Raw genomic sequence first — 27,242 nt, 5'->3', positions numbered from 1 at the left:
TAGAATAGCTTATACTAAAATGTTTTCACACTGCCTTAATTTTCTCTTTAAAAAATATCAAGTTTAAAAATAACCACAACACTTGCTTGGAACCTGATTCAAATAATCCAATTAGTTAAAAAAAAAAAAAAAGGCTTTTTTTCAAAACCAAAAGGGAAATCTGAACCCAGACATGGTATTTTACTAGGCAGTACTAAATCACAGTAAAAATGATTGCTTGGTGTGATAACAGTATTGTGGGTAATACTAACAATAACAGAGTTCTTAACTGTTAAACAGTCAAGTATTTACGGTGAAAAAATAAACCTGGCATATGCTTTAAAATATTCCAGCAAAAAATAAAAGGGCAGGGAGGTATACAGATGAAACAAGACCAACAAAATGTTGATACATATATTGGGGTTCATCATACTATCCCATCTTTGGGTAAGTTAAAATTTCCATAATAAAATGTTCTAACTAAAACCACAGGGCCGGTGGGAATGTAAGCTGGTGCAGCCACTCTGGAAAACAGTATGGCGGTTCCTCAAAAAGTTGAAAACAGAGCTACCCTACGACCCAGCAATTACACTACTGGGTATTTACCCCAAAGATACAAACATAGTGAACCGAAGGTGCACGTGCACCCCAATGTTTATAGCAGCAATGTCTATAATAGCCAAACTATGGAAAGAGCCTAGATGTCCATCAACAGATGAATGGATAAAGATGTGGTGTATATATATATAATAGAACATTATGCAGCCATCAAAAAAATGAAACCGTGCCATTTGCAATGACATGGATGGAACTAGAGGGTATTATATGCTAAGCGAAATAAGTCAATCAGAGAAAGACAATTATCATTGGATCTCACTGATATGAGGAATTTGAGAAACAAGACAGAAAATCACAGGGGAAGGGAAGGGAAAATGAAACAAGACAAAACCGGAGGGGGGAGACAAACCGTAAGAGACTCTTCATCTCAGGAAACAAACTGAGGGTTGCTGGAGTGGAGGCGGGTGGGAGGGATGGGGTGGCTGGGTGATGGAACATTGGGGAGGGTAAATACTATGGTGAGCGCTGTGAATTGTGTAAGACTGACGAATCACAGACATGTACCCTGAAACAATACATTATGTTAATAAAATAAATAAATAAAACCACAGGGCCAAATAGTTATAATTAAATATTGTAAAATAATATAAAAGTTAATATACCATAAGATAATTTATCTGGAAGGGGCGCCTGGGTGGCTCAGACGTTAAGCGTCTGCCTTCGGCTCAGGTCATGATCCCAGAGTCCTGGGATCGAGTCCCACATCGGGCTCCCTGCTCGGCGGGAAGCCTGCTTCTCCCTCTCCCACTCCCCCTGCTTGTGTTCCCTCTCTCGCTGTGTCTCTCTCTGTCAAATAAATAAAAATATTAAAAAAAAAAAAAAAAAAGATAATTTATCTGGAAAGTTAATTCTAGGACATAATGTGTAAGTTTGACAGATATCAAGACCCCTATACTTTAGCCTACATACCCTTTACTCAAAGTACCCCACAGGAAAAATTCCTTTGTTTCAGAAATACTTCTAATAAGCTTAGACACATAGTCCAAAACAGATAACAAAGCTCACATTATGAGTAAAGATGTTTAAGGTAGGCTCAATGAGGGAATGAAGCAATTTGTGAAAAGCAGATTGAAGGTGGAAAAGCAGTGGACACCTAATGTGAAGATCAGCCTTAAACTTCAAACCATCTATAATGATTATTATTCCACAAAACTCCCATCCCCCGTAGGTTACCAATCTTATCAATTACAAAATTCTCTTGCACTCTTCTTCACCTTTCAGTACGTTCCAACTTAAGGCCCCCTCATCTCTCTATTGGTGACAAAGCTGCCTCATGGCACGACTCCATTCACACTATATACTAAGGATTGTGCTTCAGGAGGGACCCTTCACAGTGATTACAGGAATAATGGTACCCCCTAAACAAGCACAATGGTGGTCTTGCCCCGGACTATATTTTGGATGCTCTAAAAAGGTCTTCCTGCACCTCTGTGCTATACTCTCCAACCCATCCTCCCATAGTCACTTAATTTTCTCAACAAGAAATGGAATCATGCTACTGTCCTAAAAGTCATCTGTGGGGGCGCCTAGATGGCTCAGTCAGTTAAGCACCAGACTCTTGGTTTCAACCCAGGTCATGATCTCATGGGTGGTGAGATCGAGCCCTGAGTCAGGCTCCGCGCTCAGCAGGTAGTCTTCTTGAAGATTCTCTCCGTCTGCCCCTCTCTCTCTCAAATAAATAAATAAAACCTTAAAAAAAAAGTCACCTGCAGTTCTCCATTTACCTATAGAACCATCTAGAATCTGTTGCATACAACCCACCTTCAATTTACTTTTCCTACCTCTGCTCCTGATATACCGTATAGTCCCCCCAGCACACCACACACACACACTCTTCCTGTTTCTACCATACCAAAAGGGTCACTATTCCAAGTATGTATGTTGTTTAGCATATCTATACCTTTGTTCCTTCTACCTGTTCTCTGCCTGGACTGGGCCAGCACTCAAGAAACCCCAAGTTTTCTGAACTCCTAAAAAATACTGTTGACACTACAGGTGGTTATCCTTACACCTGCATTTGCACTGCATTTCTTGTGTAAATCTTGAGAGCACTCACTATAAATTCCACCTGTTTACCAAACTGCTCCTACCAAAGTGTCTTACCCCATTTTAGGCTCTCACATGTGGCTTCTCATTCCCCTAACAATGCCAAAGCGGTACTTAATAAATTGATTACTTTTAAAAGGTCCAACCTATACAAATAACTTAAAAGAATCCACCCTGTTAGAGAAATCGATTTTTCTTCTATATTTTACTTGTCTTATTTCTCTATCTCCTCTAAGAAAATATAAGTTCCATAAGGAAGGAAGTTTTGTCTGTTTTTTATTTTTTCCTCAAAACATAGAACAGTATTCCAGGACATAGAATAATGCCTGGCCTGTAGTAGGCACTCAAAATATTTGTTCAATAAATGAACACATAAAAAATTTTAATTACTAAGCTTTAATGTATCATTTCCTTTTGAGCATGCTTAAGAGATACGGAAGAAATATGTCCCTTTTATTATTCCTAAAAACAATTACACAGACAAGACAGTAAAAATAAATTTTAAAAATGTATGACCGAAATCACAGGCTAACACGTTTGTTAAATTTACCCTCTCAAAAATTTTAAAAAGAACTGATGCCTCAAAAAAAAAATAATAATTAAAAAAAATCTATTGACTATATATCATCTTTTCTTGGTTTACCCTGTTAACAGAATGTTTAAAAACCACTAAACTGATTAGTCAATAAAAGGATGAAAGAGGAGCGCCTGGGTGGCTCAGTCAGTTGGGGGTCTGACTCTTGGTTTGGCACAGGTCATGATCTCATGGGTCATGAGATCCAGCCCCAAGTCAGGCTCCTGCAGGGACCCTGCATAAGATTCTCTCCCTCTGCCCCTCCCCCCACTCGTGTGCATTCTCTCTCTTTCTAAAATAAATCTTTTTTAAAGAAAAAAAGGATGACACGTAAAACTTGAAGTTAAGAAGTCTATCACTGGGGGTGCCTGGGTGGCTCAGTCGTTGAGCGTCTGCCTTTGGCTCGGGTCATGATCCCAGGGTCCTGGGATCGAGCCCCGCATTGGACTCCCTGCTCGGCAGGAAGCCTGCTTCTCCCTCTCCCACTCCTCCTGCTTGTGTTTCCTCTCTAGCTGTCTCTCTCTCTGTCAAATAAATAAATAAAATCTTTAAAAAAAAAAAAAAAAAGAAGTCTATCACTGTATCATAAAGAATACTGGTAAGTTCCATAAAATACATTTACACATTCACTCAGCAAGTATTCACTGAACCCTTACCACGTGCCAGCTACTGCTCTAGGTCCTAGGGCTACAGCAGTGCACAAGAACATATATTCCTGCCCTCCAAGGAGCATTCTAGTGAATTCTAGAAGTAGCCTCACTGAAAATAGGTACTATTTGTCATAAGTTACTAAAAACAAATCTTAAGATAACTTGAAAAACAGTAAACTAGTACCATTTACTACTGTGGAGACAAAAAAAAAGCCTTAAAACTCAAGATTCCAAAAATAATCTTAGTCCTCCAGTAAAATAAAAAGAGAAGATCTTTCAGAATGAATCTTAATGGTAAAAGGTAATCTGAAAACACCCGAAGTTTAAATATAGTCAAATACTATAGTGAATAAACATAAGCCCTTGCCAAAAAGACTTACCAATGTAATATAATTATCAACAATAAAGAAACCCTACCTACTCTAAATAGTAAGAAACAAATTCTGGGCGCCTGGGTGGCTCAGTTGGTTAGGCGACTGCCTTCGGCTCAGGTCATGATCCTGGAGTCCCGGGATCGAGTCCCGCATCGGGCTCCCTGCTCGGCGGGGAGTCTGCTTCTCCCTCTGACCCTCCTCCCTCTCATGCTCTCTCTCATTCTCTCTCTCTCAAATAAATAAAATCTTTAAAAAAAAAAAAAAAAGAAACAAATTCTTATTTCACCGTAGGAAAGATAACATGCCCTAGCAACAAAGTGAAACAACAGCAGGTAAACTTTAAACAAAGAGTTGGTGATCCAGCCAGGTCTGTATGTGTCAGAATACACACAACTTCCTGTTTGCAGGCCTACACACTCCAACTGGGCAGGCTGGAAGAATAAAGGCCATAATAACTTACCAGAGCTGTGAAGAAAAATGACAAAAGGGATAAAATTAAAGATTTAAGTAACACTACAATAAAAGAGGAGATCCTTCTTAGTTGAGAGACATTCCCCACAAAAGCACCATGGATAAAAATCTTAACCTTACAAATCTACTCGGAGGTAGGTTATAAACAATCAACACCCAAATTGTAGATAGAACAATATACACATTCTGACCACCAAGCATCATTTAGTGTTTTCATTTGAATATGTAAGAATACCCTGAAAGTCCTAGAACAAATGAAGAAACGTTAAGAGTCTTAAAACAGTTTAAAATTGTCTAACATCTTACCTAACCAACCCCATGTCCAACTCCTCTCTTTTGGGGCTAGACAAATAGATAACATTATGACTGACCCAAGTCACAAGCTCAGACAAAGGACAACTCTTATCAACTTAGGTACACACTCAACAAGAATTAAAATAAAAAATCTGGTTATAAAGATGTCCTTGACTTTGAAGACATTATGCTAAGTGAAATAAGCCAGCCACAAAATAACAATACCTTATGATTCTACTTATACAAAGTACTTAGAGTACTTAAACTCACGGAGACAGAGGAGAATGGTGGTTACCAGGCACTGAGGCGGAGGGGAAAAACGGGAGTTTTATGGGTACAGTTTTGGTTTGGGAAGGTGAAAAAGTTCTGGAGACATTAAAAGAAAGGAAAGCTATGGACCCATATATCTCATGAACATAGATGCAAAAACATTCAACAAAATGTTAGCAAATTAAGCCCAACAACGTATATTAAAACATTATACACCACAGCTAAATGGGATTTATTCCAGGGATGCAAGAACTGACTCAATATTTTAAAAATATTTATAACATAATCATATCAACAAGCTAAGAAAAACCACATGATCATATCAACAGATACACAGAAAATGCACTTGACAAAATCCAACATCCATTCATGATTAAAAAACAAAACAAAACCTCCCAACAGACTAAGAATAGAAAGGAACTTCCTGAACTTGATTTAAAAAAAAAGTGCAAAAAATCCTACAGCTAAAATCATACATAATGGTGAGAACTTCGATGGTTCCTCCTTAAAGATTAAGAAAACAATAAGGATATCCACTCTTACCACTTGTACTCAACATTGTACTAGAGATTCTAGCCAGGACAGTTACCAAGAAAGAGAGGTAAGAGGTACTTCAGACTGGAAAGGAAGTAAAAGTATCTCTACTTACAGATGACATGATCTGGTATATAGAAAACTTTAAAGAGTATACTAAAAAACTACTGGAACTAATGAAGGAATTGAGCAAGGTTGCAGGATACAAGATCAATATACAAAAATCAATTGTACTTCTGTAAGCTTGCAATGAACAATCTGAAAATGAAATTAAGAAAACAATTCCAATACGTACCATAATAGCATTAAAAAAGGAATAAATTAACAAAAGTAAAACATACTCTGCAAACCATAAAACATTTTTGAAAGAAATTAAAGATCTAAATAAATGGAAAAACATCCCATGTTCATGAATTGGAATACTTTATATTAAGACGGCAATACTCCTCAAGTTGATCTCTCATAGTCAACCCAATTACCAACAGAATTCCAGCTAACCTCCCATAGAAACTGACAGGCTAAGTCTAAAATTCATACAGAATTGCGGGGCGCCTGGGTGGCTCAGTCGTTAAGCGTCTGCCTTCGGCCCAGGTCATGATCCCAGGGTCCTGGGATCGAGCCCCGCATCGGGCTCCCGGCTCGGCGGGAAGCCTGCTTCTCCCTCTCCCCCCGCTTGTGTTCCCTCTCTCTGTCAAATAAATAAAATCTTTAAAAAAAAAAAAAATTCATACAGAATTGCATGGGACCTAGAATAATCATCTTTATTATTTTTATCTTTTTAGAACAGACAATCTTAAAAAAAGAACAAAATAAGAGGACTCTCACTTCTTGATTTGAAAACTTACCAAAGAGCAACAGTAATCAGGACAGTCTGGTCCTGGCATTAATAGACATATAGACCAATGAAATAAAATTGAGAGTCCAAAAATAAATTCATGTCTATGATCAACTAATTTTCAACAAAAAAAGTGCCAAGACCATTCAATGGACAAAGAATAGCCTTTCCAACAAATAGTGCTAGGACAACTGGATAGGCACATACAAAAGAACTGAAGCTAGACCCTTACCTATTTCCATTATTATTATTATTATTATTATATACCCTTGTATTATAATTAGTGAAATATTATATATTAATATATATTCATATAATTATAGCATTATTCATAAGCCAAAAGGTGGAAACCCAAATGTCCATTAACTGGTAAAATGGGTAAATAAAATGTGGTATATCTATACAATCGAATATTATTCAGTCTTAAAAAGGAATGAAGCACTGATAATGCTACAACATAAATGAACCTTTCAATATTATGCTGGGGCACCTGGGTGGCACAGTTGGTTAAGCGTCTGCCTTCAGCTCAGGTCATGATCTCAGGATCCTGGGATCAAGACCAGTGTCAGGCTCCCCACTCAGTGGAGAGTCTGCTTCTCCCTCTCCTTCTGCCCCTCAACCCCCACTCGTGCTCTCTCTTAAATAAATCTTAAAAAAAAACAAACACCATTATGCTAAGTGAAAGAAGCCAGTCACCAAAAGACCATATATTATATGATTTCATTTATGTGTATGTCCAGAATAGGCAAATGTATAGAGACAGAAAACAAATGGATAGTTCCTTAGGGCCAGAAGTTTGGGGCTGGGGAAGGAGAAGTGATAAAGGGTACAGGATTTCATTTTTCTCATTTTGAGGTGATAAAAATGTTCTAAAATTGTGGTGATAGTTGTACAACTGTGAATATACTAAAACCCATGAAACTGTGCAGTTTAAGTGGATTTATTATATGGTATGTAAATTATATCTCAATAAAGCTGTTAAAAGAGGGGCGCCTGGGTGGTTCAGTCGTTAAGCGTCTGCCTTTGGCTCAGGTCGTGATCCCAGGGTCCTGGGACTGAGCCCTGCATCGGGCTCCCTGCTCGGCGGGAACCCTGCTTCTCCCTCTCCCACTCCCCCTGCTTGTGTTCCCTCTCTCGCTGTCTCTCTGTCAAATAAATAAATAAAATCTTTGGGGGAAAAAAAAAAGCTGTTAAGGGGCGCCTGGGTGGCTCAGTTGGTTGGGCGGCTGCCTTCGGCCCAGGTCATGATCCTGGAGTCCCTGGATCGAGTCCTGCATCGGGCTCCCTGCTCGGCGGGGAGCCTGCTTCTCCCTCTGACCCTCCCCCCTCTCATGTGCTCTCTGTCTCTCTCATTCTGTCTCAAATAAATAAATAAAAAAAATCTTTAAAAAAAAAAAAAAGCTGTTAAAAGAAAAACCAAAAATCAAATACACTTAGTATACAAGCTTAACAAAGACTCAGTCATACAAAATCCATCCCATAATACTACAGAAGTCTAGGAGGAAAAGGCATGTCCACTGGAGGTTCTGCTATATATCCATGTACTAGTGCAATATGTCATAAATCCTATGGCTTGAACATTAAGATTTTTTTTATTTTTAAGTAATCTCTACACCCAACACGGGGCTCAAACTTACAACCTCAAGATCAAGAGTCTCATGCTCTACTGAATAGCCAGCCAGGCACCCCTAAACTTGCTTTAAAAAAGAAAAAAAAAAGATTTATTTATTTATTTGAGAGAGAGAGTGTGTGTGTGTACACGAGCAAGGAGGGGCAGAGAAAGAGAGACTCAAGCAGATGCCCCACTGAGCGCGGAGCACAACACTGGGCTCAATCCCAGGCCTCTGAGACCATGACCCCAGCTGACATCAAGAGTCGGACGTTTGACCAACTGAGTCACCCAGGTGCCCCTCAACTTGCTTTTTGATGAAAGGATTATGGTGAACATCACCAAGTATCTATAGGAAATGCAACCTATTAGTTATTTAAAAATATGTGTAAGAAAATGTTTCAAACAGTGAGAACAAAACATTGCTCAACTAAAGCTTGTAAGTTAAAACAGCAAAATTGTCTGGCAGTATGAGGGAAAGAGGCAGGGAGTTAATGACTTTTAAAAAGTATTCTTCAAAAACAGTTACTATTAATATAAAGGGAACTTAAATTATACAAAACTGTTTAACCCCCTAAATGTCTTAAAGCTGTGTTTGAGTCATCAGTATTTACATTAACAGTCTATTACTTAAGATATCCTTCAATAAATAACCTAAATGAAATCAAGTACTTTAGAAATAGTAAATTTTAACGTAAAAGGAACACAGACTTCAGAATGGAAAAAGATCTGTTGGAACAAATAATTTATGTTCTCTCAAGTCCAAATATATGATGATGTAGGTACCATAATTTTGATGATAATACATAACAGGCAGTACATACATTCGGGGCTTAAAGCTAGAGAAGTGTTTTCAAAGACTACAAATGACAGCACATTTTTCAGGGAATAGATTCAGGAATACAACCGAGAAAGTCTCTCCCAAAACACTGCTATAAGGACTTGGAACAATATATTGTAGACTCCTCCATCTCATCTGCTTCTGATTCCTCTAGCTTTGGCAACATTTGGTGAAGTTTTTCTAACTAAAATTACTCACACTAATTTTAAAACTGCATATCAGAGAACAGAAGATTAGTTTCAACACAGCAATCAAAATCTAGGAGGAAAAAAAGTCAGTGTGCTAATGGAAAAAAGGTAGTTCAGAGTTCACATAACCTCTATACCCAACCCCTTAGCTTATATTCAGGGATAAAAATAAGCCCACCAATTTTTATTTTCCTTTTTGGAATTCTGATCAACTTTTGCTGGCTTCTTGCATATGCAAAAATAGTAACAATATAAAATTTAAAATTTCAGCAGCTTATTACATAAGTTACACACAGTGCTTCACTTGTAGTAAGTGAAATACACAAAAGCTAATTCAGTTAAAGTAATAATTAAATGAATAAGCTAAATTTCTACATTAAATGTGGCAACAGTTTTTTTTTTTATTTTTATTTTTTTTAAAGATTTTATTTATTTATTTGAGACAGAGAGAATGAGAGACAGAGAGCATGAGAGGGAGGAGGGTCAGAGGGAGAAGCAGACTCCCTGCCGAGCAGGGAGCCCGATGCGGGACTCGATCCAGGGACTCCAGGATCATGACCTGAGCCGAAGTCGCTTAACCAACTGAGCCACCCAGGCGCCCAAATGTGGCAACAGTTTTATAAGCACGAACCTGTATAGAGTAAGATGATGGCTTAGAACTTACAAAATGCCTACCTATCAGAACAGCTAAAATTAAAAAGACTGACAATACTGTTCATCAGATGTGTAAAGAATTTAAGTCTCTTACATTGCTCATGGAAGTACAAATTGGTAAAGCCACTTTGGAAAAAATTTTGGCAGTCCCTACTACAGTTAAATGGGCATTACGGACCTAGCATTTCTGCTCCTGGGAATATACCCAACAGAAATAAGTACTTATGTTGCCAAGACTTGTAAAAGAAATGTTCATGGTAGCTTTATTCATGATAGACAAAAATTACAAATAACCCATGTCTATCAAAAGAAGGAATAAGAAAATTGTGATATCTTCATCCAATGAAATACCACTCAGCAATAACAAACAATTACTGATGCATTAATAACATGGAGAAATCTTAGACTCAATGTTGAGCGAACGAAACTAGACACAAGAATGCATACTTTATGATTACATTTACGTAAAGTTCAAGAGTAGACAAAACTAATCTACTGTGATTTAAGTCAAGATGATGATGGACTCTCAATGTTAAAGACAGTAATACCCAGGGGCGCCTGGGTGGCTCAGTCGGTTGAGCGTCTGCCTTCGGCTCAGGTCATGATCCCAGGGTCCTGGGAACAAGCCCGCGTGGGGCTCCCCGCTCGGCGGGAGGCCTGCTTCTCCCTCTCCCTCAGCCCCTCCCCCGTTCGTGGTCTCTCTCTCTTTCTCTGTCAAAAAAAAAAAAAAAGATAGTAATACCTGGCAGGGGAAATGAGAGAGCCTTCTACAATATGGAGGTGTTCTCTTTCTTGATCTGAATGGCAATGGTTACAGAAGTATAGGCACATAAAAATTCACCGGCTAGACTTAAGGTTTATGCACTTCATTGTACGTAAGTTGTACCACAAAAAAGGAAGTAATAAAATGACCCTAGGAAGAAACTTTTAAAAATACCGTTCTTCCTCTAAATACATTTCTTAGAAAAGAACATGAAAAAAACAAATTTTTCTTCATGCATTCACACATTTCCCCCAAGTCTCACATCTCAGACATTGTCAGCCTTAGGAAAAAAAGGTGAAATCAAGTTCAACATCCCTCATGGCCAATGCAGAGATATTCATGCTTTTGGCAAATTGTAGGTAGCGGCACAGATGATCCTTAGAGATAACTCTTACTCCTGATCTCTGGAAGCCATTCGGGGAGCAACTCTTTAAAAAGTAAAAAATAGGGCGCCTGGGTGGCTCAGTTGGTTAAGCGACTGCCTTTGGCTCAGGTCATGATCCTGGAGTCCCGGGATCGAGTCCCGCATCGGGCTCCCTGCTCAGCGGGGGGTCTGCTTCTCCCTCTGACCCTCTTCCCTCTCGCGCTCTCTGTCTCTCATTCTCTCTCTCAAATAAATAAATAAAATCTTTAAAAAAAAAATAAAAATAAAAATAAAAACTACATATAGTTTCCCTTAAAATGCCTTTAGCAATTATGTTATAAATGGAGTCAAAACTCTTTACTCATTAAGCATAGATACCAGTGGGCAGCAAAAAAGTTAGCAGGCATGCACTCCTGTCTGTCTACCTCAACTACTGAAGTAAACATGGAAAAGAGACCGTTTACAAAAGAATAGTTCACTGTACGTATGGAAAAGGACCAAACATCATTTTATATAGTGGTTTTAAGAATAAAGACTTTGGAATCAAATTCCCTGGTCTGGATCTCACCCTTGCCATGTCCTTTGAGCCTCATTTCCTCAACTATCAAGCTGAAATACTAATAAGACTGCATAGGGTTAATGTGAATACTGAGTGAGATAGTACTCAGTAATCAGCATACCTAGAATTCAGTAAAGATTCAAAAACTGTTATCTTAAAAGATAATCTATACTTCCTCATGGAAGAATACATCATCTATGAGATGCTTTTGCCAAAAAGTCAAACCTGAGTCTGATCAAGTCCTTAGCTTTAACTAACATTCATAGGACAAAGGAACATGTAAAACTATACAAATGGAATAAAAATCAGCAGATCCGGACTAAGGAACCTCTGTTAAGACCAACAACCAGTTTCTTCAACAAATAAATGGCCAAGAAAAAGAGATGGAGGGAAGCCTAAAAAGAGTTTAAACACTTTAAAGGCCACCAATCACAATGTGGAACTGATTTGGTTCGATCTTGACTCAAACAGTTAAAAATTTAAAAATGTAAATATCTGAGTCAACTGGAAAGTTGATCCCTTATATTACTTAAGGAATTATTTATGTATGATATTACTGTAATGTCCAAAAGACCCTTTATCTTTAAAGAGATATATACTGAAATATTGACAAATGAAATCATGTATCTGGATATACTTCAAAACAACACATAAGGTATGGAATAAGTTGGGGTATAGATGAAATGAGATTGAGTTGATAACTGTAAATACATGAGGATGCATTATACTATTATCCACTTTTACATGTGTTAAAAATTCTTCATAATGAAGTTTTTTAACTGCAACCAACTCCATACAGAATTAAGATTCTATCTAGAAGAGTTAAGTAACAGCTCTCACCATTGCTTAGTGTTCAATATGTCCCAAGTATTAAGTTTTACATAATTTAATTCTAAATTAAGTTTTGACCTTCCTAAACCGATTCCTGAAACTGAAATTACTTTTACATGATAATTTTTGAACAGCATTTTTGTAATAATTCCTATTATCATAGGAGTAATCTACTTTGGAAGCATGGGATTCACAAAAATCAGCTTACTAAAACTTGTAAGATCAAAGCAAATATCCCCTGACAGTTAATGAATAAATAAAATATGGTATAATCATGTAGCAGATACCAAAGTAACAAAAATAATGATCACTACATGCAAAAACATGGGCACATTTCATAGATACTTTAAAGAAATAAACCAAACACAAACTCTCATGGCATGTTTTCATTCATGTGAAGTTCAGAAATTGGAAAACCAGTCTGTGGTACAAGAATTCAGTATAGCAGTTACCTTTGGGGTAGATATTAACTGGGGGTGGATATTAACTGGGGGGTATATATTAACTGGAAGGGATATAACATGGTGGGGGGTGAGGTTCTATATCTTCATCTGGGTAGTGGTAATATGGGGGTGTGTGTGTGTGTGTGTGTGTGTACATGTAAAATTTCAGCAAGCTATACACTTAAGATTTGGGTACTTTCCTGTATATAAATTATACTTCAGGGAAAAAAAAGTCAAAAAAAGAAAAAATATATTTATCAGAACTATACCCTCAACAACCAAATCAGCATTAGAAAGGGAAAAGTATAAAATACTTGAGTATACACATATATTCTGCAGGGAAAAGTCATCCTCTCTCCCACCATTTTACCTACTCTGTCTCTCATTACAGATTTTCATCTCCTTGTATAACTCCCTACTTTTACAAATGAAATAATGATTTTTTTTTTTTAAATACTGACATAACAGACCTAACAGTTCTCACATAAATTTTTATGATTATTTCATTTATAGCTTTTTGAGAATGACTTTTACAAGTAATAAATATTCTACTTACAAATTATTAAGTTCACCAACAATACTTGAATTTCTGTGGTATTCCTCATATATGGCATTCATAGTGAATGTCATAAGTGATATGCTTGTATGTTCAAAATGTTTCCTACATGATGAATTCAAGAATTAGCAATTTTAGTGACCCTTCTCATATAAACTATAGTAAATGATCAATTACAACACACGAGGGAATTTTATTCTAGAAAAATGTTTAGTTCACCTCTTAAGTTTACAAAAGAAAACTAACTTCTTTCCTCCTATACTTTGAAAACCTATTTTCAAAATACAAGTGGCCGCTCAAAAAAAACAAAACAACACCTGTGTAAGAAGCTATTCACTTCACAAGAATATGAGACCTAAAAATCAGAATTTCCCCTATAATTTGGAAATGTTTGGTAAATACCTCAGAATATTCTTAGTTTTAAATACTGAAGTTTTCATTTTTGTCCAACAGAAACGAGCTCATATTTAACCTTGTATTATTACTTTACTAACTACTCAAAATGAAAACAGTCATCTATTTCTAAATCATGAAGTAAAATATTTATATTTAGCTCCTTTAGTGAACTGCACCCTTACATAAATTGACTCAGGTCAATTAAGAGGACATACAAAGTCAGTATAAGCCACTACTCATCTCGTACCTTCTTCAGCTAGCATTCCACATTTGCAGACAGATATGGTTAATGAAATAAATTCAAAACTACCCCATTGTGACTTCTTCTTGTTTACTTTCATTGTCCTAGGAAAAGCATGACCCGCCACTAAATCAGTATAAGTAGAGGCATGCTATCCCAAAAATCAGACGTTTAATGTCATTTTTTAATTAACAGAGTAAGATTACTTATACCAGAAATTCTGTATTAGTAATGATATTTCAGCTCAGAGGCCATTAACTAGGTATATAACCTCACTCAGGCCCTCATAACCTTCTGGTGGCTTCAGTGTCTCCCCCAGGAAAAAGGAAATTGTATTACTTCAGAGACTGCAAATACATGACACATGCGTGGGCTGCTACTCCCCCTCTGAACAACCACTACTAACTGATCAGAGATGGATTCAGAAATGGCACCTGAGGTGAAATTTATCTGTTATTGCTAGGCAAGTGATCTACACTTCCTTTCCCTTTGAACATTCTGTCTGTGACCCACATGCACTGAACAGCTCAGACACACATATATACAATATACATAAGCTAACTTTAACTTAGGGTTAGAACCTCAATTATCATATTTGAATGTACATTCTTTTTTAAAAAGAATATGTCACTATTTATTCATTTCTCTATTTCAGATGTAAAAGCGAGAAATAATCAAGTCTAAATGGATGAAATACTGTATCTTTCTCAATTTGCTAAACATGCAAAATAGTGTTGTTTAATATGAACTACATTCTTGATACTGAGGCATACCTGACCATGCCTGACGAGATCCCTATGAAAAGAATTTACTGAAAAGCTTCACGGAAAATCAACTAGGAATGTTTACCTTGTTACTTACCTTAAGGCAGATGCACACCCAGTCACAGACTGATACAGAACTCGTAAAGGTGAGCACCCTGACATGTGTTTAGGCAATTACATAATTCTGTCAAAGTGTTATTTCTAGCATCTTCATGTAGTTTCTGAATGTCAAACGCCCCCTGTAAAGAAAGTTCTTCCTCCTAAGTGCTCCGCTCCAAATTTCCAATTCCTCCTTCTGCGTCCCTATCAAATTCTCACTCCCTCAACGCAACTTTCAACTGTTAGAAAAACATTCTGATTCAAGTGAAATTATTTTTTGCTTTTTTTCAGGGGAGAAAGCCAAAATCAGGGAGGAAGAGGGAAATAACAATTGTTTGGCACCATTAAAAAGTGAAAATCTGTGGAGAAAGGGAGATTCATTGGTCAAAACAGAAAGTAAGTGCTTACTATGGGCCAATTAATGTGTTCATTGAGAGAGATATGGTAATAAGACCCACTCCTGGCAGAGATTAAACTGGCCAGGAACAATAACTAAAGCAGTATCAATGAAACAAATTATTTGTGCCATGAGAGTTGGATATAACATAGTCTTAAAAATCAGAGAAGGCCTCAGGGCACCTGGCTGGCTCAGTCATAGAGCATGTGACTCTTGATCTCAGGGTTGTGAGTTCAAGCCCCAATATTGGGCATAGAGCCTACTTAAAAAAAAAAAAAAAAAAATCAGGGAAGGCCTGCTATGCAAAGATTAGCCAAGGATACAGCAACATATGAGAAATAACATGAAACACTTGAGGAACTGCAAAAACTATAGTACACCTGACACAGAGAAGCAAGATATGAAGCTCAGACATCAACTGAAGGCCTTGGAAGCCACTCTAAGGAACTGGACTTTATTTCAAAATGCAATAGAGACTGAAGCTGACTTATCTGAAGACCATAGGTGCACTTTTACAAAAGTCTCTATCAGCCTACTTCATGCATTGTTGGAAAGGCTTGATCAAGAAGGGGGAGGTGTGAAGAAATAACGGGAGAAATGAACAGTACATCAGAGACTTTAGAGTATACTTAAGACATCGCGGGTTAGAGCTACAATGCCTCTAACATAGATGCTCAGTCATATGCATCATTATGTACTATATGCAAAAAGCAATTATGGAGAGGAGGAAGAATCAAGAACTCAAACAAACTTAGATTAATGTCTTAACTGAGAAGTCTTAGCAAGAACTGCATTTTTGTAAAATTAAAGACACAGCTCTCACTGTTTTTTGTCTATTATTTTTAAACAAGGTTGGTTGGTTGGTTGTTTTTAACTGGGTTCAATTTAAAAGACACTATTCACCTTGTTATACATATATCTAAGCATGAAGTCCAGTAGAAATGATTTCCCTTTACGAAAAGCTCCTGCCACGGATACCACTACTATGTTAAGATCTCGTATGTGCTCCTGTAGCAATATCTGCTCCAAAGCTTCTTCATCGAGCTCAAAGTTATGGTCATCTTCATGAGCAAGAACAATCTGTACTGGACATGGTTTCTTCATAACCTCATCAGAGTTTACTAGGTCATCATCTTCATAATTCTCACCTAGAATTAAAACAAGAGAAAGAGGTTACTTGAATTCCTGCATTACAAACTTCTCCTAAAGGATCACAAATAAAACTTCAAGTGACTTCCCCCTTATTCCAGATCATCTGAAAATAGTTACAAAAAGTGATGTTCAAGCACATATTGGATTTCTCACTCCCACTGTAATTGGACCAAGAATATTGCTAAGATTTCCCACTATATATACAGATAAGCAGCAATACGAGTACAGCCTCTACTATTAAGTCTTAACAGCTACATGTGAACAGTAGCTGTTTCTTGAGCACTGCCTTATTCTATAAACAACTTCTGCTACTATATGCACACAGAAACTGGATCTGTGCAAAAGCGGGTTGGGGGGGTCAATTTTGTCCAATAACTCAGAATCCAATTTTTCCCTGTGGGCATCACCTGGAAATTACTCTAAGTTACAAAGGTTAAAACAGGAATTGTAAACATTGTTCACTGTGAAACTTAAATGGCTAAGCTAAGGTCCTAAGAAGTTTCTAAAACTGGCACTTATGGTAAAGCTAACGAGCCCCTAATTTAGTAAAAGTAACCTAATAGTACACTTCCCTTATTAAAGCAAAGAACAGGATTAATATTTTAGTGGAAAACACAAGAGGAGTCAGTAAGGTGCAGAGTTATATCCTATAGTTACACTGGCCTCCGGGCTCTTTTTCAAAGACCACAGCCACCACTTCAAAAATCACATGACTCCCCCAAAACAGCTATATAAACTCTTCCTTTGTTTACCCAACACACTAAATGAAGGTAACCTTTGCCCAAGAACTTTACTCAATAGTAATGAATAACTATAAAACATGAAACAGCAGAGACAAGTTTCTAAAGTGTAGGCTTCTGTTCTTTTAAAAACAAAACAAACAAAAACACCTAAAAGCTAGTTTCAGAGTCTATATCCCTTGTCTGGCTTTCTTCCCTATCAACTGCCTGATTCCATGTAGTAACAACTTACTCCTGGGGACCTTATTTATTATCCTTTCCCACATCAACATTTTTAAAAGACTCTCCCCTTGAACCTGTCTACTAAATGCCCCTTCCCAATCTATGGAGACATACCATATCCATCGTGTCCCTTCTCTCCCAGGAGACAGTCTACTGAGGAGTGGCCCATTGTTAGCCAACACTGCAAGAATACCTTATCCAACTAACCACTATTCTTAAAGATTATCTATCTACATTAATGGACTTTTTTTCTCCTTACATAAAGAAATATCTAGCTTATTTGATTTGCAAAAGCTAAGAGCCTTTACTTCCACATCACAAGGCACCTTTAACTGTACACAGCAAAAACAGCAACACTATTTCAAAATGTGCTGCAAACAATGACAATATAAAGAGCAAGCAATTTCAAAGGAGAATCTTTGAAAGTAAAAGCAATCAATATTTAATTAAAGAGGATATTATCACTTCCAGTTTCAATGGTACACAAATACAGAGTGGTACCTAACTGGTCTCCCTTTTTGCCCCCTCCTCTAATCCAATCTAAATTCCACAAAGTAGCAACTAAATAATATAGGTAAATATGAGTGTGATTAAATTACTCTCCTTAAAATCACTGTTATGGAGGATTAACAACTAAAATCCTACACATGTCTTATAAAATCCTGTGCTCATTGCCAAATCTCTCCTGCCTCATTTGGTGCTACTCTCACCTGGGTAAACTACAAACAGACAAGCTAGCCTTTTTTCAGATCCTTATGTTATTAAAGCTCTTTCTAGACTCATATTTCATTCATGATATTCCTTTGTCTGGAATATTCTTTTCCATGTCATTGCCCTAATCAATTCATGCTTATTCCTTAGGTCTCAATTTAAACATCATTTCCTCAGGAATATCTTTGCTGAGGCTCCTAACCAAGTTTAGTCCTCCTACACTCCCCCAATCTGAATCCACCCATCATTTGAATATTTATGTAAGTACTTATTTATTATATGTCTCCCCCTCTAGACTATCAATCCTCTGTTTAAAACCCTCAATTAGGGGCGCCTGGGTGGCTCAGTCGTTAAGCATCTGCCTCCGGCTCGGGTCATGATCCCAGGGTCCTGGGATCGAGTTCCACATCGGGCTCCCTGATTGGCAGGAAGCCTGCTTCTCCCTCTCCCACTCCCCCTGCTTGTGTTCCTGCTCTCACTCTCTCTCTCTCTGTCAAATAAATAAATAAAATCTTTAAAAAAAAATAAAATAAAATAAAACCCTCAATTAGCAAACAGAGAGAAAAAACAAAACAAACTCTAAGTTCTTTACCATGACCTCCACAGTCCTGTGTGTTCTGGCTCCTACAGTCTAGTCCTCTAGCTGTTTCCTTGAGCAGGCCAAACCTGTTTCCCACCTTAGAATCTTTGTCCTGTTTTCCCCTGTCTGGAATGCTCTGTCCCTAGAAATTCAGGTGGCTTAATTCTCCATCATCTAGATCTCAGCTGAAATATTCTCTTAAGTGTGGCCTTCCTTGACCACTCAGTCTAAATTACAGACCCCCCACATCACTTGAACAAAACAGGTTTTTTTCCCCACAGTCCTTTTCAGTATCTAAAATAATGCTTTATTTGTTTACATGTCTACCTTGTATCTCTCCCTCCATAGAATATATGTACCACAAAAATAAGGATCCCACTGCCTTCCACCCAGGTCATGATCTCAGGGTCCTGGAATTGAGTCCCACATCGGTCTCCCCGCTCTGCAGGGAGCCTGCTTCTCCCTCTGCCTGCCACTCCCCCTGCTTGTGTGCTCCCTGTCTCTCTCTGACAAATAAATAAAATCTTTAAAATAAAATAAAATAAGGACCGCAATCACCCTGTTGACCACTCTTGTCTCCCAGCACCCAGAACAGTGCTTGGCACCTAGCAGGTGCTTAATAAATATTTCTTGATTGGATAAAATTTACACATTTTACTCAGGAGTTTTATACCTGCCCCTATGTATTTTATGAGCAAATTTGACAATCACATAATTAGTTTGGGAAAATACTTCCAGCAACTCAAGAGTTGTATATATATATATATATTTTTTTTTTTAAAGTATGAGGTTCTACCAAGTAATACACTAATTAAAAAGAATCCAAAATGAATAAAGTATGCTAAAATATCACAATGACCAAACCTGGATTGCTGATTTTGTTAAAATCAACAAATAGTCTTGTTCCTACTGTAAAGAAAGCATTAGTTTCTGAAAAATAAAACAGACAGGGGGCGCCGGGGTGGCTCAGTTGGTTAAGTGTCTGCCTTTGGCTCAGGTCATGATCCCAGGCGGGCTTCCTGCTCAGCTGGCAGTCTGCTTCTCCCTCTGCCTGCCACTCCCCCTGCTTGTGCTCCCTCCCTCTCTCTCTCTCAAATCAATAAAATCTTTAAAAAAATAATAATAATAGGGGCGCTTGGGTGGCTTGGTCGTTAAGCATCTGCCTTCAGCTCAGGTCATGATCCCAGAGTCCTGGGATCGAGCCCCACATCGGACTCTGCTCCACGGGAAGCCTGCTTCTCCCTCTCCCCCTGCTTGCGTTCCCTCTCTCGCTGTGTCTCTGTCAAATGAATAAATAAAATCTTAAAAATAATAATAAATAAATAAATAAATAAAACAAACCACTTGGCAGGAAATTTTTATTAGCTTGAAATTTCACCTAGATTAGTTGACTACAGTTATCACTTAGCCAGTTTTCTTTGATTAGCATGGATAAAGATAGGTACCTCAGATATATAGGCAGCAGATGTCTACATAGTCACCATTTCTAGTCTACAGACTTCTAAAGTGCAGCAAACATGTTTCAAAGGTATAATGGAGCACAATGACATGGTTCACTAAGTTTACTCCCCCATCATGATTGCTCTACCAAATTTGTAGTAACTACAGATAAAGTACTTCATTCATCAAATACTGATATAAGCAAATGAATAATTATAATGTACATTTCATTAGACTACTTGTAAACATTAACATACAGTGATTACCTAGATTGGAAATCTTTTTAAATTTAGCATTACTCTGAGATTTTAAACTGAAGTTAAATGCTTGCAGAGAATAGTGATTTTAATTCTATTTCCATTTCTCAGTGTCAAAAAATGACTGAAGGTGACTTCAGACCTCCAATAAATTTTCCTGATTCACTGTTCCAAGTCAGTTCTTCCCCCACTCCAACTCCCAAATGGATCTTCCAAGGTCAAAGCTGAAAGATACGTACCTAGATAAGATCAACTGTTCCTCAAATATTTCCCCATGCCTTAACGCTAAGTATACTTAACCTATTTGTCACAAGGCCTACAAAAAGACATTTGTCTTAGTAAAAAAAGATCAGTAGTTGCCACTGGTTGAGGGGGAAGGACACATGACCAGGTGGAGCACGAGGATTTTTAGGGCAGTTAAACTATTCTCTCTTAAGGTAGACATATGGTATTACACATTTGTCAAAACGCACAGAATATGCAACCCCGTTAAGTGAAGCCTAATGTAATCCGTGGGCTTTGAGTAATAATGAGGTGTCAATGAAGATTGTAACAACTGTACCACTTTGGTCTGGAGCAGGGAGGCTGTTGATGCGTGGGGACTGGGGTACATGTGTACTCTGTATTTTCCACTCAATTTTGTGATGAACCTAAAATTCCTCTAAAAAAGGAAATCTACAAAAAAAGACACTTGTCTTTTTTATTGCTCTTTAAACATACTTTATCTTAAATCTGCCAAATTCATACATTCAGCATATATTCCAATGGCAAAATTTACACTTCAGGACTGACCTAGATCTGTCTGCCAGCTTCCAACATAATTATAAGCTGAGGCAATAAAAAGATGCTACAAATCTGCATTACAATAAAATGTTACTAATGTTAGATTATTTCAACCCCAAACTTGTAGAAGAGAACCAAGTAAAGAGTAATTCACTTTTCAAAAGCAATGAAAGTATATTTTAAGTTATTATTCACATTCCAACTAAAAATGTAAAACAATCTGTATGGAAAGTAGCCTGGATTCAGTCTACTCAGTGTATTTACAAAAATTAGCAGTTTGACAAAAGCAGTATTTTTGTGTCTGGTACTTGGCCCTCAACATTTATACTGTATAACCAAATGAAAACAGTATCTAAGTATTCAGAAGTTTATTCTAGCACATATTTTTAAAAGCCTTTAAGAGGTTATACCATAGCAAACCTATCTGTAGGAATTTTATAAGAAAATAAAGATGCTAACAAAGATGAACAAGTTTGTTGAGCAGTGTTTTTCATGGTAGTGAAAACTAATATTGAGTGTGGAACTCTGCTGGAAAGGGACTCAATAGTTCTTTTAACCACATGGACATATTACACGGCTTAAAAACACATCCACACATTTAAGATATTAGGGATATTTAAGACATCAGTATAAAATAAGTGGGAAAAAGGCAGATCACAAACCTTTACAACTCATCCCCAATTCTGTTTTGCTTTGTTTTTAAAAACATAGGTACACTTACAGAAAAAAACAAAAACAAAATAACACTTGGGACTTCCTCTTCCAGTCATTAGAGTAACTGCTGGCCCTTTGCCACAAACTGTAAAACTAGGCAAAATACATGAGGCATCGCTTTTCAAGGATGGACAACAGTCATAGGAGAATAATCCTTGATAGAAGGAAACTCAAAAGGTGAGCCCCATGATCACCACCCGCCACCTCTCACTTATCTCCCCACCGCCTAGAAACAATTTCCTAAACACAGCATGGGGAACCAAACAAGATCTGAGTTTAGGGCTGCTAAAGCAGTTGGAACCTGCTACACAGGACAGAGAGAAAAAGAAGCTGTGCAGAGGTGCAGCCCAGAAGCTTCACAGGTGCAGAGGAATACAACACTATGCAAAGCTTACCAGAAAGCTGCTACTAAAGGGTTGAAAGAGGAACAGACACCAGAAATGTTAACAGTATCGGGATACTTTGGCATTCTGGCCCAGCTGTAGTGGAAAGATCTTATGAACATCTCAGACACCACAAAGACATAATAATCTGATGGGGAGGCTGGCTATGGAAGAATAGATAAAATAAAATGGCCATTATGTTGATAATCATTGAATCTGGGAGATGTATATACACAGGTTCTGTTATGTCCTTCACTTCCCTACATATTTGAAAATTTCCATAAGAGAAAGTTTCTTTTTTTTTTTTTAAGATTTTATTTATTTATTTGAGAGAGAATGAGAGAGAGAGAGCATGAGAGGGGCGAGGGTCAGAGGGAGAAGCAGACTCCCTCTGAGGGACTCCATCCTGGGATTCCAGGATCATGACCTGAGCCGAAGGCAATTGCTTAACCAACTGAGCCACCCAGGCGCCCTGAAAGTTTCTTTTAAAAAGTAGTAAGGCTAAGGGTGCCTGGGTGGCTCACTTGGTTAAGCGTCCAACTCTTGACTTTGGCTCAGGTCATGATCTCAGGGTCATGAGATTGAGGCCTGTATAGGGCTCCAAGTTCAGCGAGGAGTCTGCTTGAGATTCTCTCTCTCTCTCTCTCCCTCTGACCCTCCCCCCATTTGTGAGCACTCTTTCTCTCTCAAGTAAATAAATCTTTAAAAAAAAAAATAGTAGTGGGGCACCTGGGTGGCTCAGTCATTGAGCATCTGCCTTCAGCTCAGGTCATAATCCCAGAGTCCTGGGATTGAGCCCCACGTCGGGCTCTCTGCTCAGTGGAAAGCCTGCTTCTCCCTCTCCCACTCCCCCTGCTTGTGTTCCCTCTCTTGCTGTGTCTCTCTCTGTCAAATAAATAAATAAAATCTCTAAAAAAAAAAAAAACAGTAGTGAGGCTAATAAAGGTTTTATTAGGAGATGAAACAGCTCCAAATACAAAAGACAGAGATACTGGTTAGTGCTATTAGAAGTAAAAGAAAAGTCTCAAAGATTCTATAACACAGCTTTCTCAACCTTTCTTCTACTTTCACAGTCCTTTAGTGATTGGGAGAGACAAAGGAGTGGCATGGAGGATTAAAAAAAAAAAGTTTTCAAAATACACAATGTCAAGCAATTGTAAAATTCTATGTCTATCCTACCATTCCCCTCAACCTACCTCCCCATAAAAACAGTTCATCTGAACACATCAATCCTTGCCTCCGAAAATCTGAAAGCAAAAACCCTAAGAAACTCATTATCCGTTGGCTAACTAAAAAGTAGGTACTCTTTACTAGGCAAAACTGAAAAAAAATGAGGTTTAAAATCAAATCCATTAAAACAAAAGACAATTTTAGGACTAGATGGCTACACTGGTGAATTCTACCAAACACTTAAGGAAGGGAAAAAAAGAAAAAACAAAAAAACAAACAAACAAAAAAACATTTAAAGAAGAAATTATACCAATTCTACAAATACTCTTACAGAAAAAAAGAAAAGGAACATTTCCCAACTCATTTTATGAAGCCAGTATTATCCTAATACCAAAACTAGACGAAAACATTGTAAGAAAAAACTACCAATAGCCCTCACGAACAGACATAAAAATCCTTAATCAAAATCCAGTATTCAGAATACATAAAAAATTCTTACAACTGTTCGGTAAGAACAATTCCATTTTTTTAAAAGACTGTTTGAGAGAGCGGGGGGTGGGGGGGGAGAGGGACAAGCAAACTCTGAGAAAGCACCCTGACACAGGGCCTGGATCCCAGGACCCTAGGATCATGACCTGAGCCAAAGTCAGATACTTAACGGGCTGAGCCATCCAGGTGCCCCCTAGAACAATTCCATCTTAAAATGGGCAAAAGATTTTAATAAACACTTCAAAGAAGATATATGAATGGTCATTAAGCACATGAAAATATACTCAACACCATTAGATGTTAGAGAAATAAAAATTAATACCACAATCAGATACCACTACACACTCTTAAGAGCTAAAATTTACAAGACTGACAAAATAGGTGGTGGGGAGCAACTGGCTTGCACATATATTTGTTAAGAGTACAAAATGATACAACCACTTTGAAAAACTTTTTGGTATAAATTATAATTTACCTTATAGAAAGTTAAACATATTTTAAATAATCTCCGCCCAACGTGGGGCTTGAACTAACTACCCTAAGATCTAGAGTCACATGATCTACCGACTGAGCCTGACAGGAGCCCCAGTTAAACATATATTTACCATACAACCTGCAATCACACACCCAGGTACTTAAAAGAGAAATTAAAACATATGACAACAAGGGCACCTGGGTGGCTCAGTCGTTGGGCGTCTGCCTTCGGTTCAGGTCATGATCCCAGGGTCCTGGGATCCAGTCCCGCATCGGGCTCCCTGCTCAGCGTGAAGCCTTCTTCTCCCTCTCCCACTTCCCCCTGCTTGTGTTCCTGCTCTCGCGCTCTCTCTGTCAAATAAATAAATCTTAAAAAATACATGACAACAAAAGACTTGAAAATGAATATTCATAGCAGTTTTATTCATAATGGACATAAATTGGAAAAAACCCAAATGTCCATTTACTGGAAAATGCATAAATTGTGTTAAATCCATACAATGAACTATTACTTGGACATGAAATGAATTACTGAAATACACACTAACACAGATAAATCTAAAAAGCTATATACTAAGTGAGAGGAGCCACACACAAAATGCTATAGTGTCCGAGTCCACGTATATGAAATTTTAGAAGAAGTAAAACTACAGTAACAGAAAGCAGATCACTGGCTCCCAGGAGCTGAAGGTAGGGGAAGAGAATTGACTACTGCTACAAACTCAAATGTGTATGTGTCCCCAAATTCATATATTGAAGCCCTAATCCCCGATGTGATGGTATTTGGAGGTGGGGCCTGCGGGGTGATAATATAAGGTCATGGGGATAGAGCCCTCATGAATTAGCAAGGGACTTCAGAGAGATGATCTCTTTCTCTGCCCCGTGAGGACACAGCAAGACAGCCATCTGCAAACTAGAAAGAGGACTGAAACCAAATCTGCTGTCACCTTCCCAGTCTCCATAACTGAAAAATATACGTCTGTTTAAGCCATCCAGTCTATGGTAATTTGTTATAGCAGCCCAAGCCAAGACAATTATAAAGGGATATAAGAAGCTTTCTGAGATGATGGAAATATTCTGTATTATGGTTGTGGTGGTGGTGGTGGCTATAAAACTCATCAAATTCATCAAAACTTATCAAATTGTACTCAAAAATCAGTGAATTTTATGTAAGTTATTTCAGTAAGGCAGATTTTGAAAAAAATCAACGCAGCCTATTCCCCTTAGCACTTTTTTTTTTTTTAAAGATTTTATTCATTCATGAGAGAGCCCGAGTTGGGGGAGGGGCAGGGGAGAGGGAGAGGCAACCCTGAGAACATGACCTGAGCCCAAGGCAGATGCTTAACTGACTGAGCCACCCAGGTGCCACCCCCCACCCCTTAGCACTTCCATTTAATAAATGAGAGAATAAAGCAATACAACCAATTTATTAGTCATTTTGCAGAACAAAATTATTCTAATTAGTATCGTCTACTTCAAGGAGTACTGCCCATGAAGGTTATACTCCAATGTGATGAAAAACTAGAGCTGTCCATCAATTCTGACACTGCTCAAATTCAATTTAAAATGTTTTCCCTTGACCTGAATTCAGGAACTGGAAAATACAATTTTGAGTGTCTCCAATGGTGACAAAGTACTCCTTTGTGAATGAATTCTTGTGAATCCACTATCTCATCATGCCAAAATATTTTGCTTAGAAAATAAAAAGTATTAGGAAGTTACTAATACTTATTTTCAACTCAAAATAGCTTTTTCTATTGAGGAGCAAGGGCTTTTTTAAATTATTATTCCTATAAATTCCCTATCTGTTTAAGCATCAACAGATTATGCATATACTTCCTATAATACATATGTCAAGACACATGAGGACATTCAAGTTCTAGGATATACGCTTAAAAATTAGTCTCAATACTTAAAATTATATCTAATATATCACTCACTGGGGCTTTAGAGATTAGGCAGATAAATTCACTAATTGTACAGAAAAGGAAAACAAAGGACTAGACTTCTGTTTGCAGGGAGAACTGGGCTAGGTGTTCTTATTAATTTTGTGTTTTTCCTCTACAGCAGTGCTTCTCAAACTTTTAAAATACATATGAATCATCTGGGGATCTTGTAAAAATGCATATTCTGATTCAATAAATCTGGAGGGAAGCCTGAAACTGCACATTTCTAACTCCAAAATGATTCCAACACTGTTAGTCTCAGAACCTAATGGAGAACCAAGGATCACCATATTTTACAGGTGTTTAGTACGTAAACTAATTTTATTTTGTAGTTTCTTCTGATGTAAAGTTTTTACAGAAGGAAAAAAGTTTTCAAGCTAAACTATAATCCTGTATTCTTCCTAAGAGACTGCTAATACTCTGATATAACTAACCACTCCAGCCTAGCCACTGAGGATTCTGGAAAAAGTGAAAAAAGGCAGTGAACATAGACATCCCTACTTTAAAAATATAAGTGTAGAAAATGTTTTAGTATGTTGACATGATATATAGATGGAGTTGAAAATTATTGGTCTATTGGTCTGCAGTCATCATCGGCCACCTGAGTGAGCTTTCTAACAGTGCTGGGCTTCCCTCCCCCCTCCCCCCAGACAGATGCAGCCCAGAAGAATACTGACAGACACAAACTTGGACTTCCATAATATGGTTTTTTTGAAAAAGAGAAGCAGAATCAGGGACTTCAAGAAAATTTTTAACTATTTGCTCCTATAAAACAGTGTTATTAAGAACTCATAAGGTTAAAATTCTCTCACATAAAACGCAAACTACAAT

General features: G+C 37.7%; 1 protein-coding gene across 3 annotated transcripts in view; it reads right to left on the bottom strand.

Annotated features, from left to right (window-relative positions):
• ATL2 (atlastin GTPase 2) overlaps window positions 1-27,242 on the bottom strand; it is a 59,867-nt gene that overhangs the window by 17,826 nt on the left and 14,799 nt on the right. For 2 of the 3 annotated variants that reach the window (XM_081796898.1, XM_081796896.1), the window contains exon 2: window positions 16,254-16,498. The exons of the other annotated variant lie outside the window; for it this stretch is intronic. In XM_081796898.1, the coding sequence (XP_081653024.1) occupies window positions 16,254-16,498 (245 nt within the window). The remainder of the gene's footprint in view (window positions 1-16,253; window positions 16,499-27,242) is intronic. 3 annotated transcript variants of the gene reach the window in all.

This window comes from Leptonychotes weddellii, chromosome 10, assembly GCF_054177405.1.
Source record: "Leptonychotes weddellii isolate Sample4059 chromosome 10, ASM5417740v2, whole genome shotgun sequence".
NCBI lineage: Eukaryota > Metazoa > Chordata > Mammalia > Carnivora > Phocidae > Leptonychotes > Leptonychotes weddellii.
Note: the sequence above shows the minus strand (reverse complement) of the source record. Positions and strands in the feature narration are given on the sequence as shown.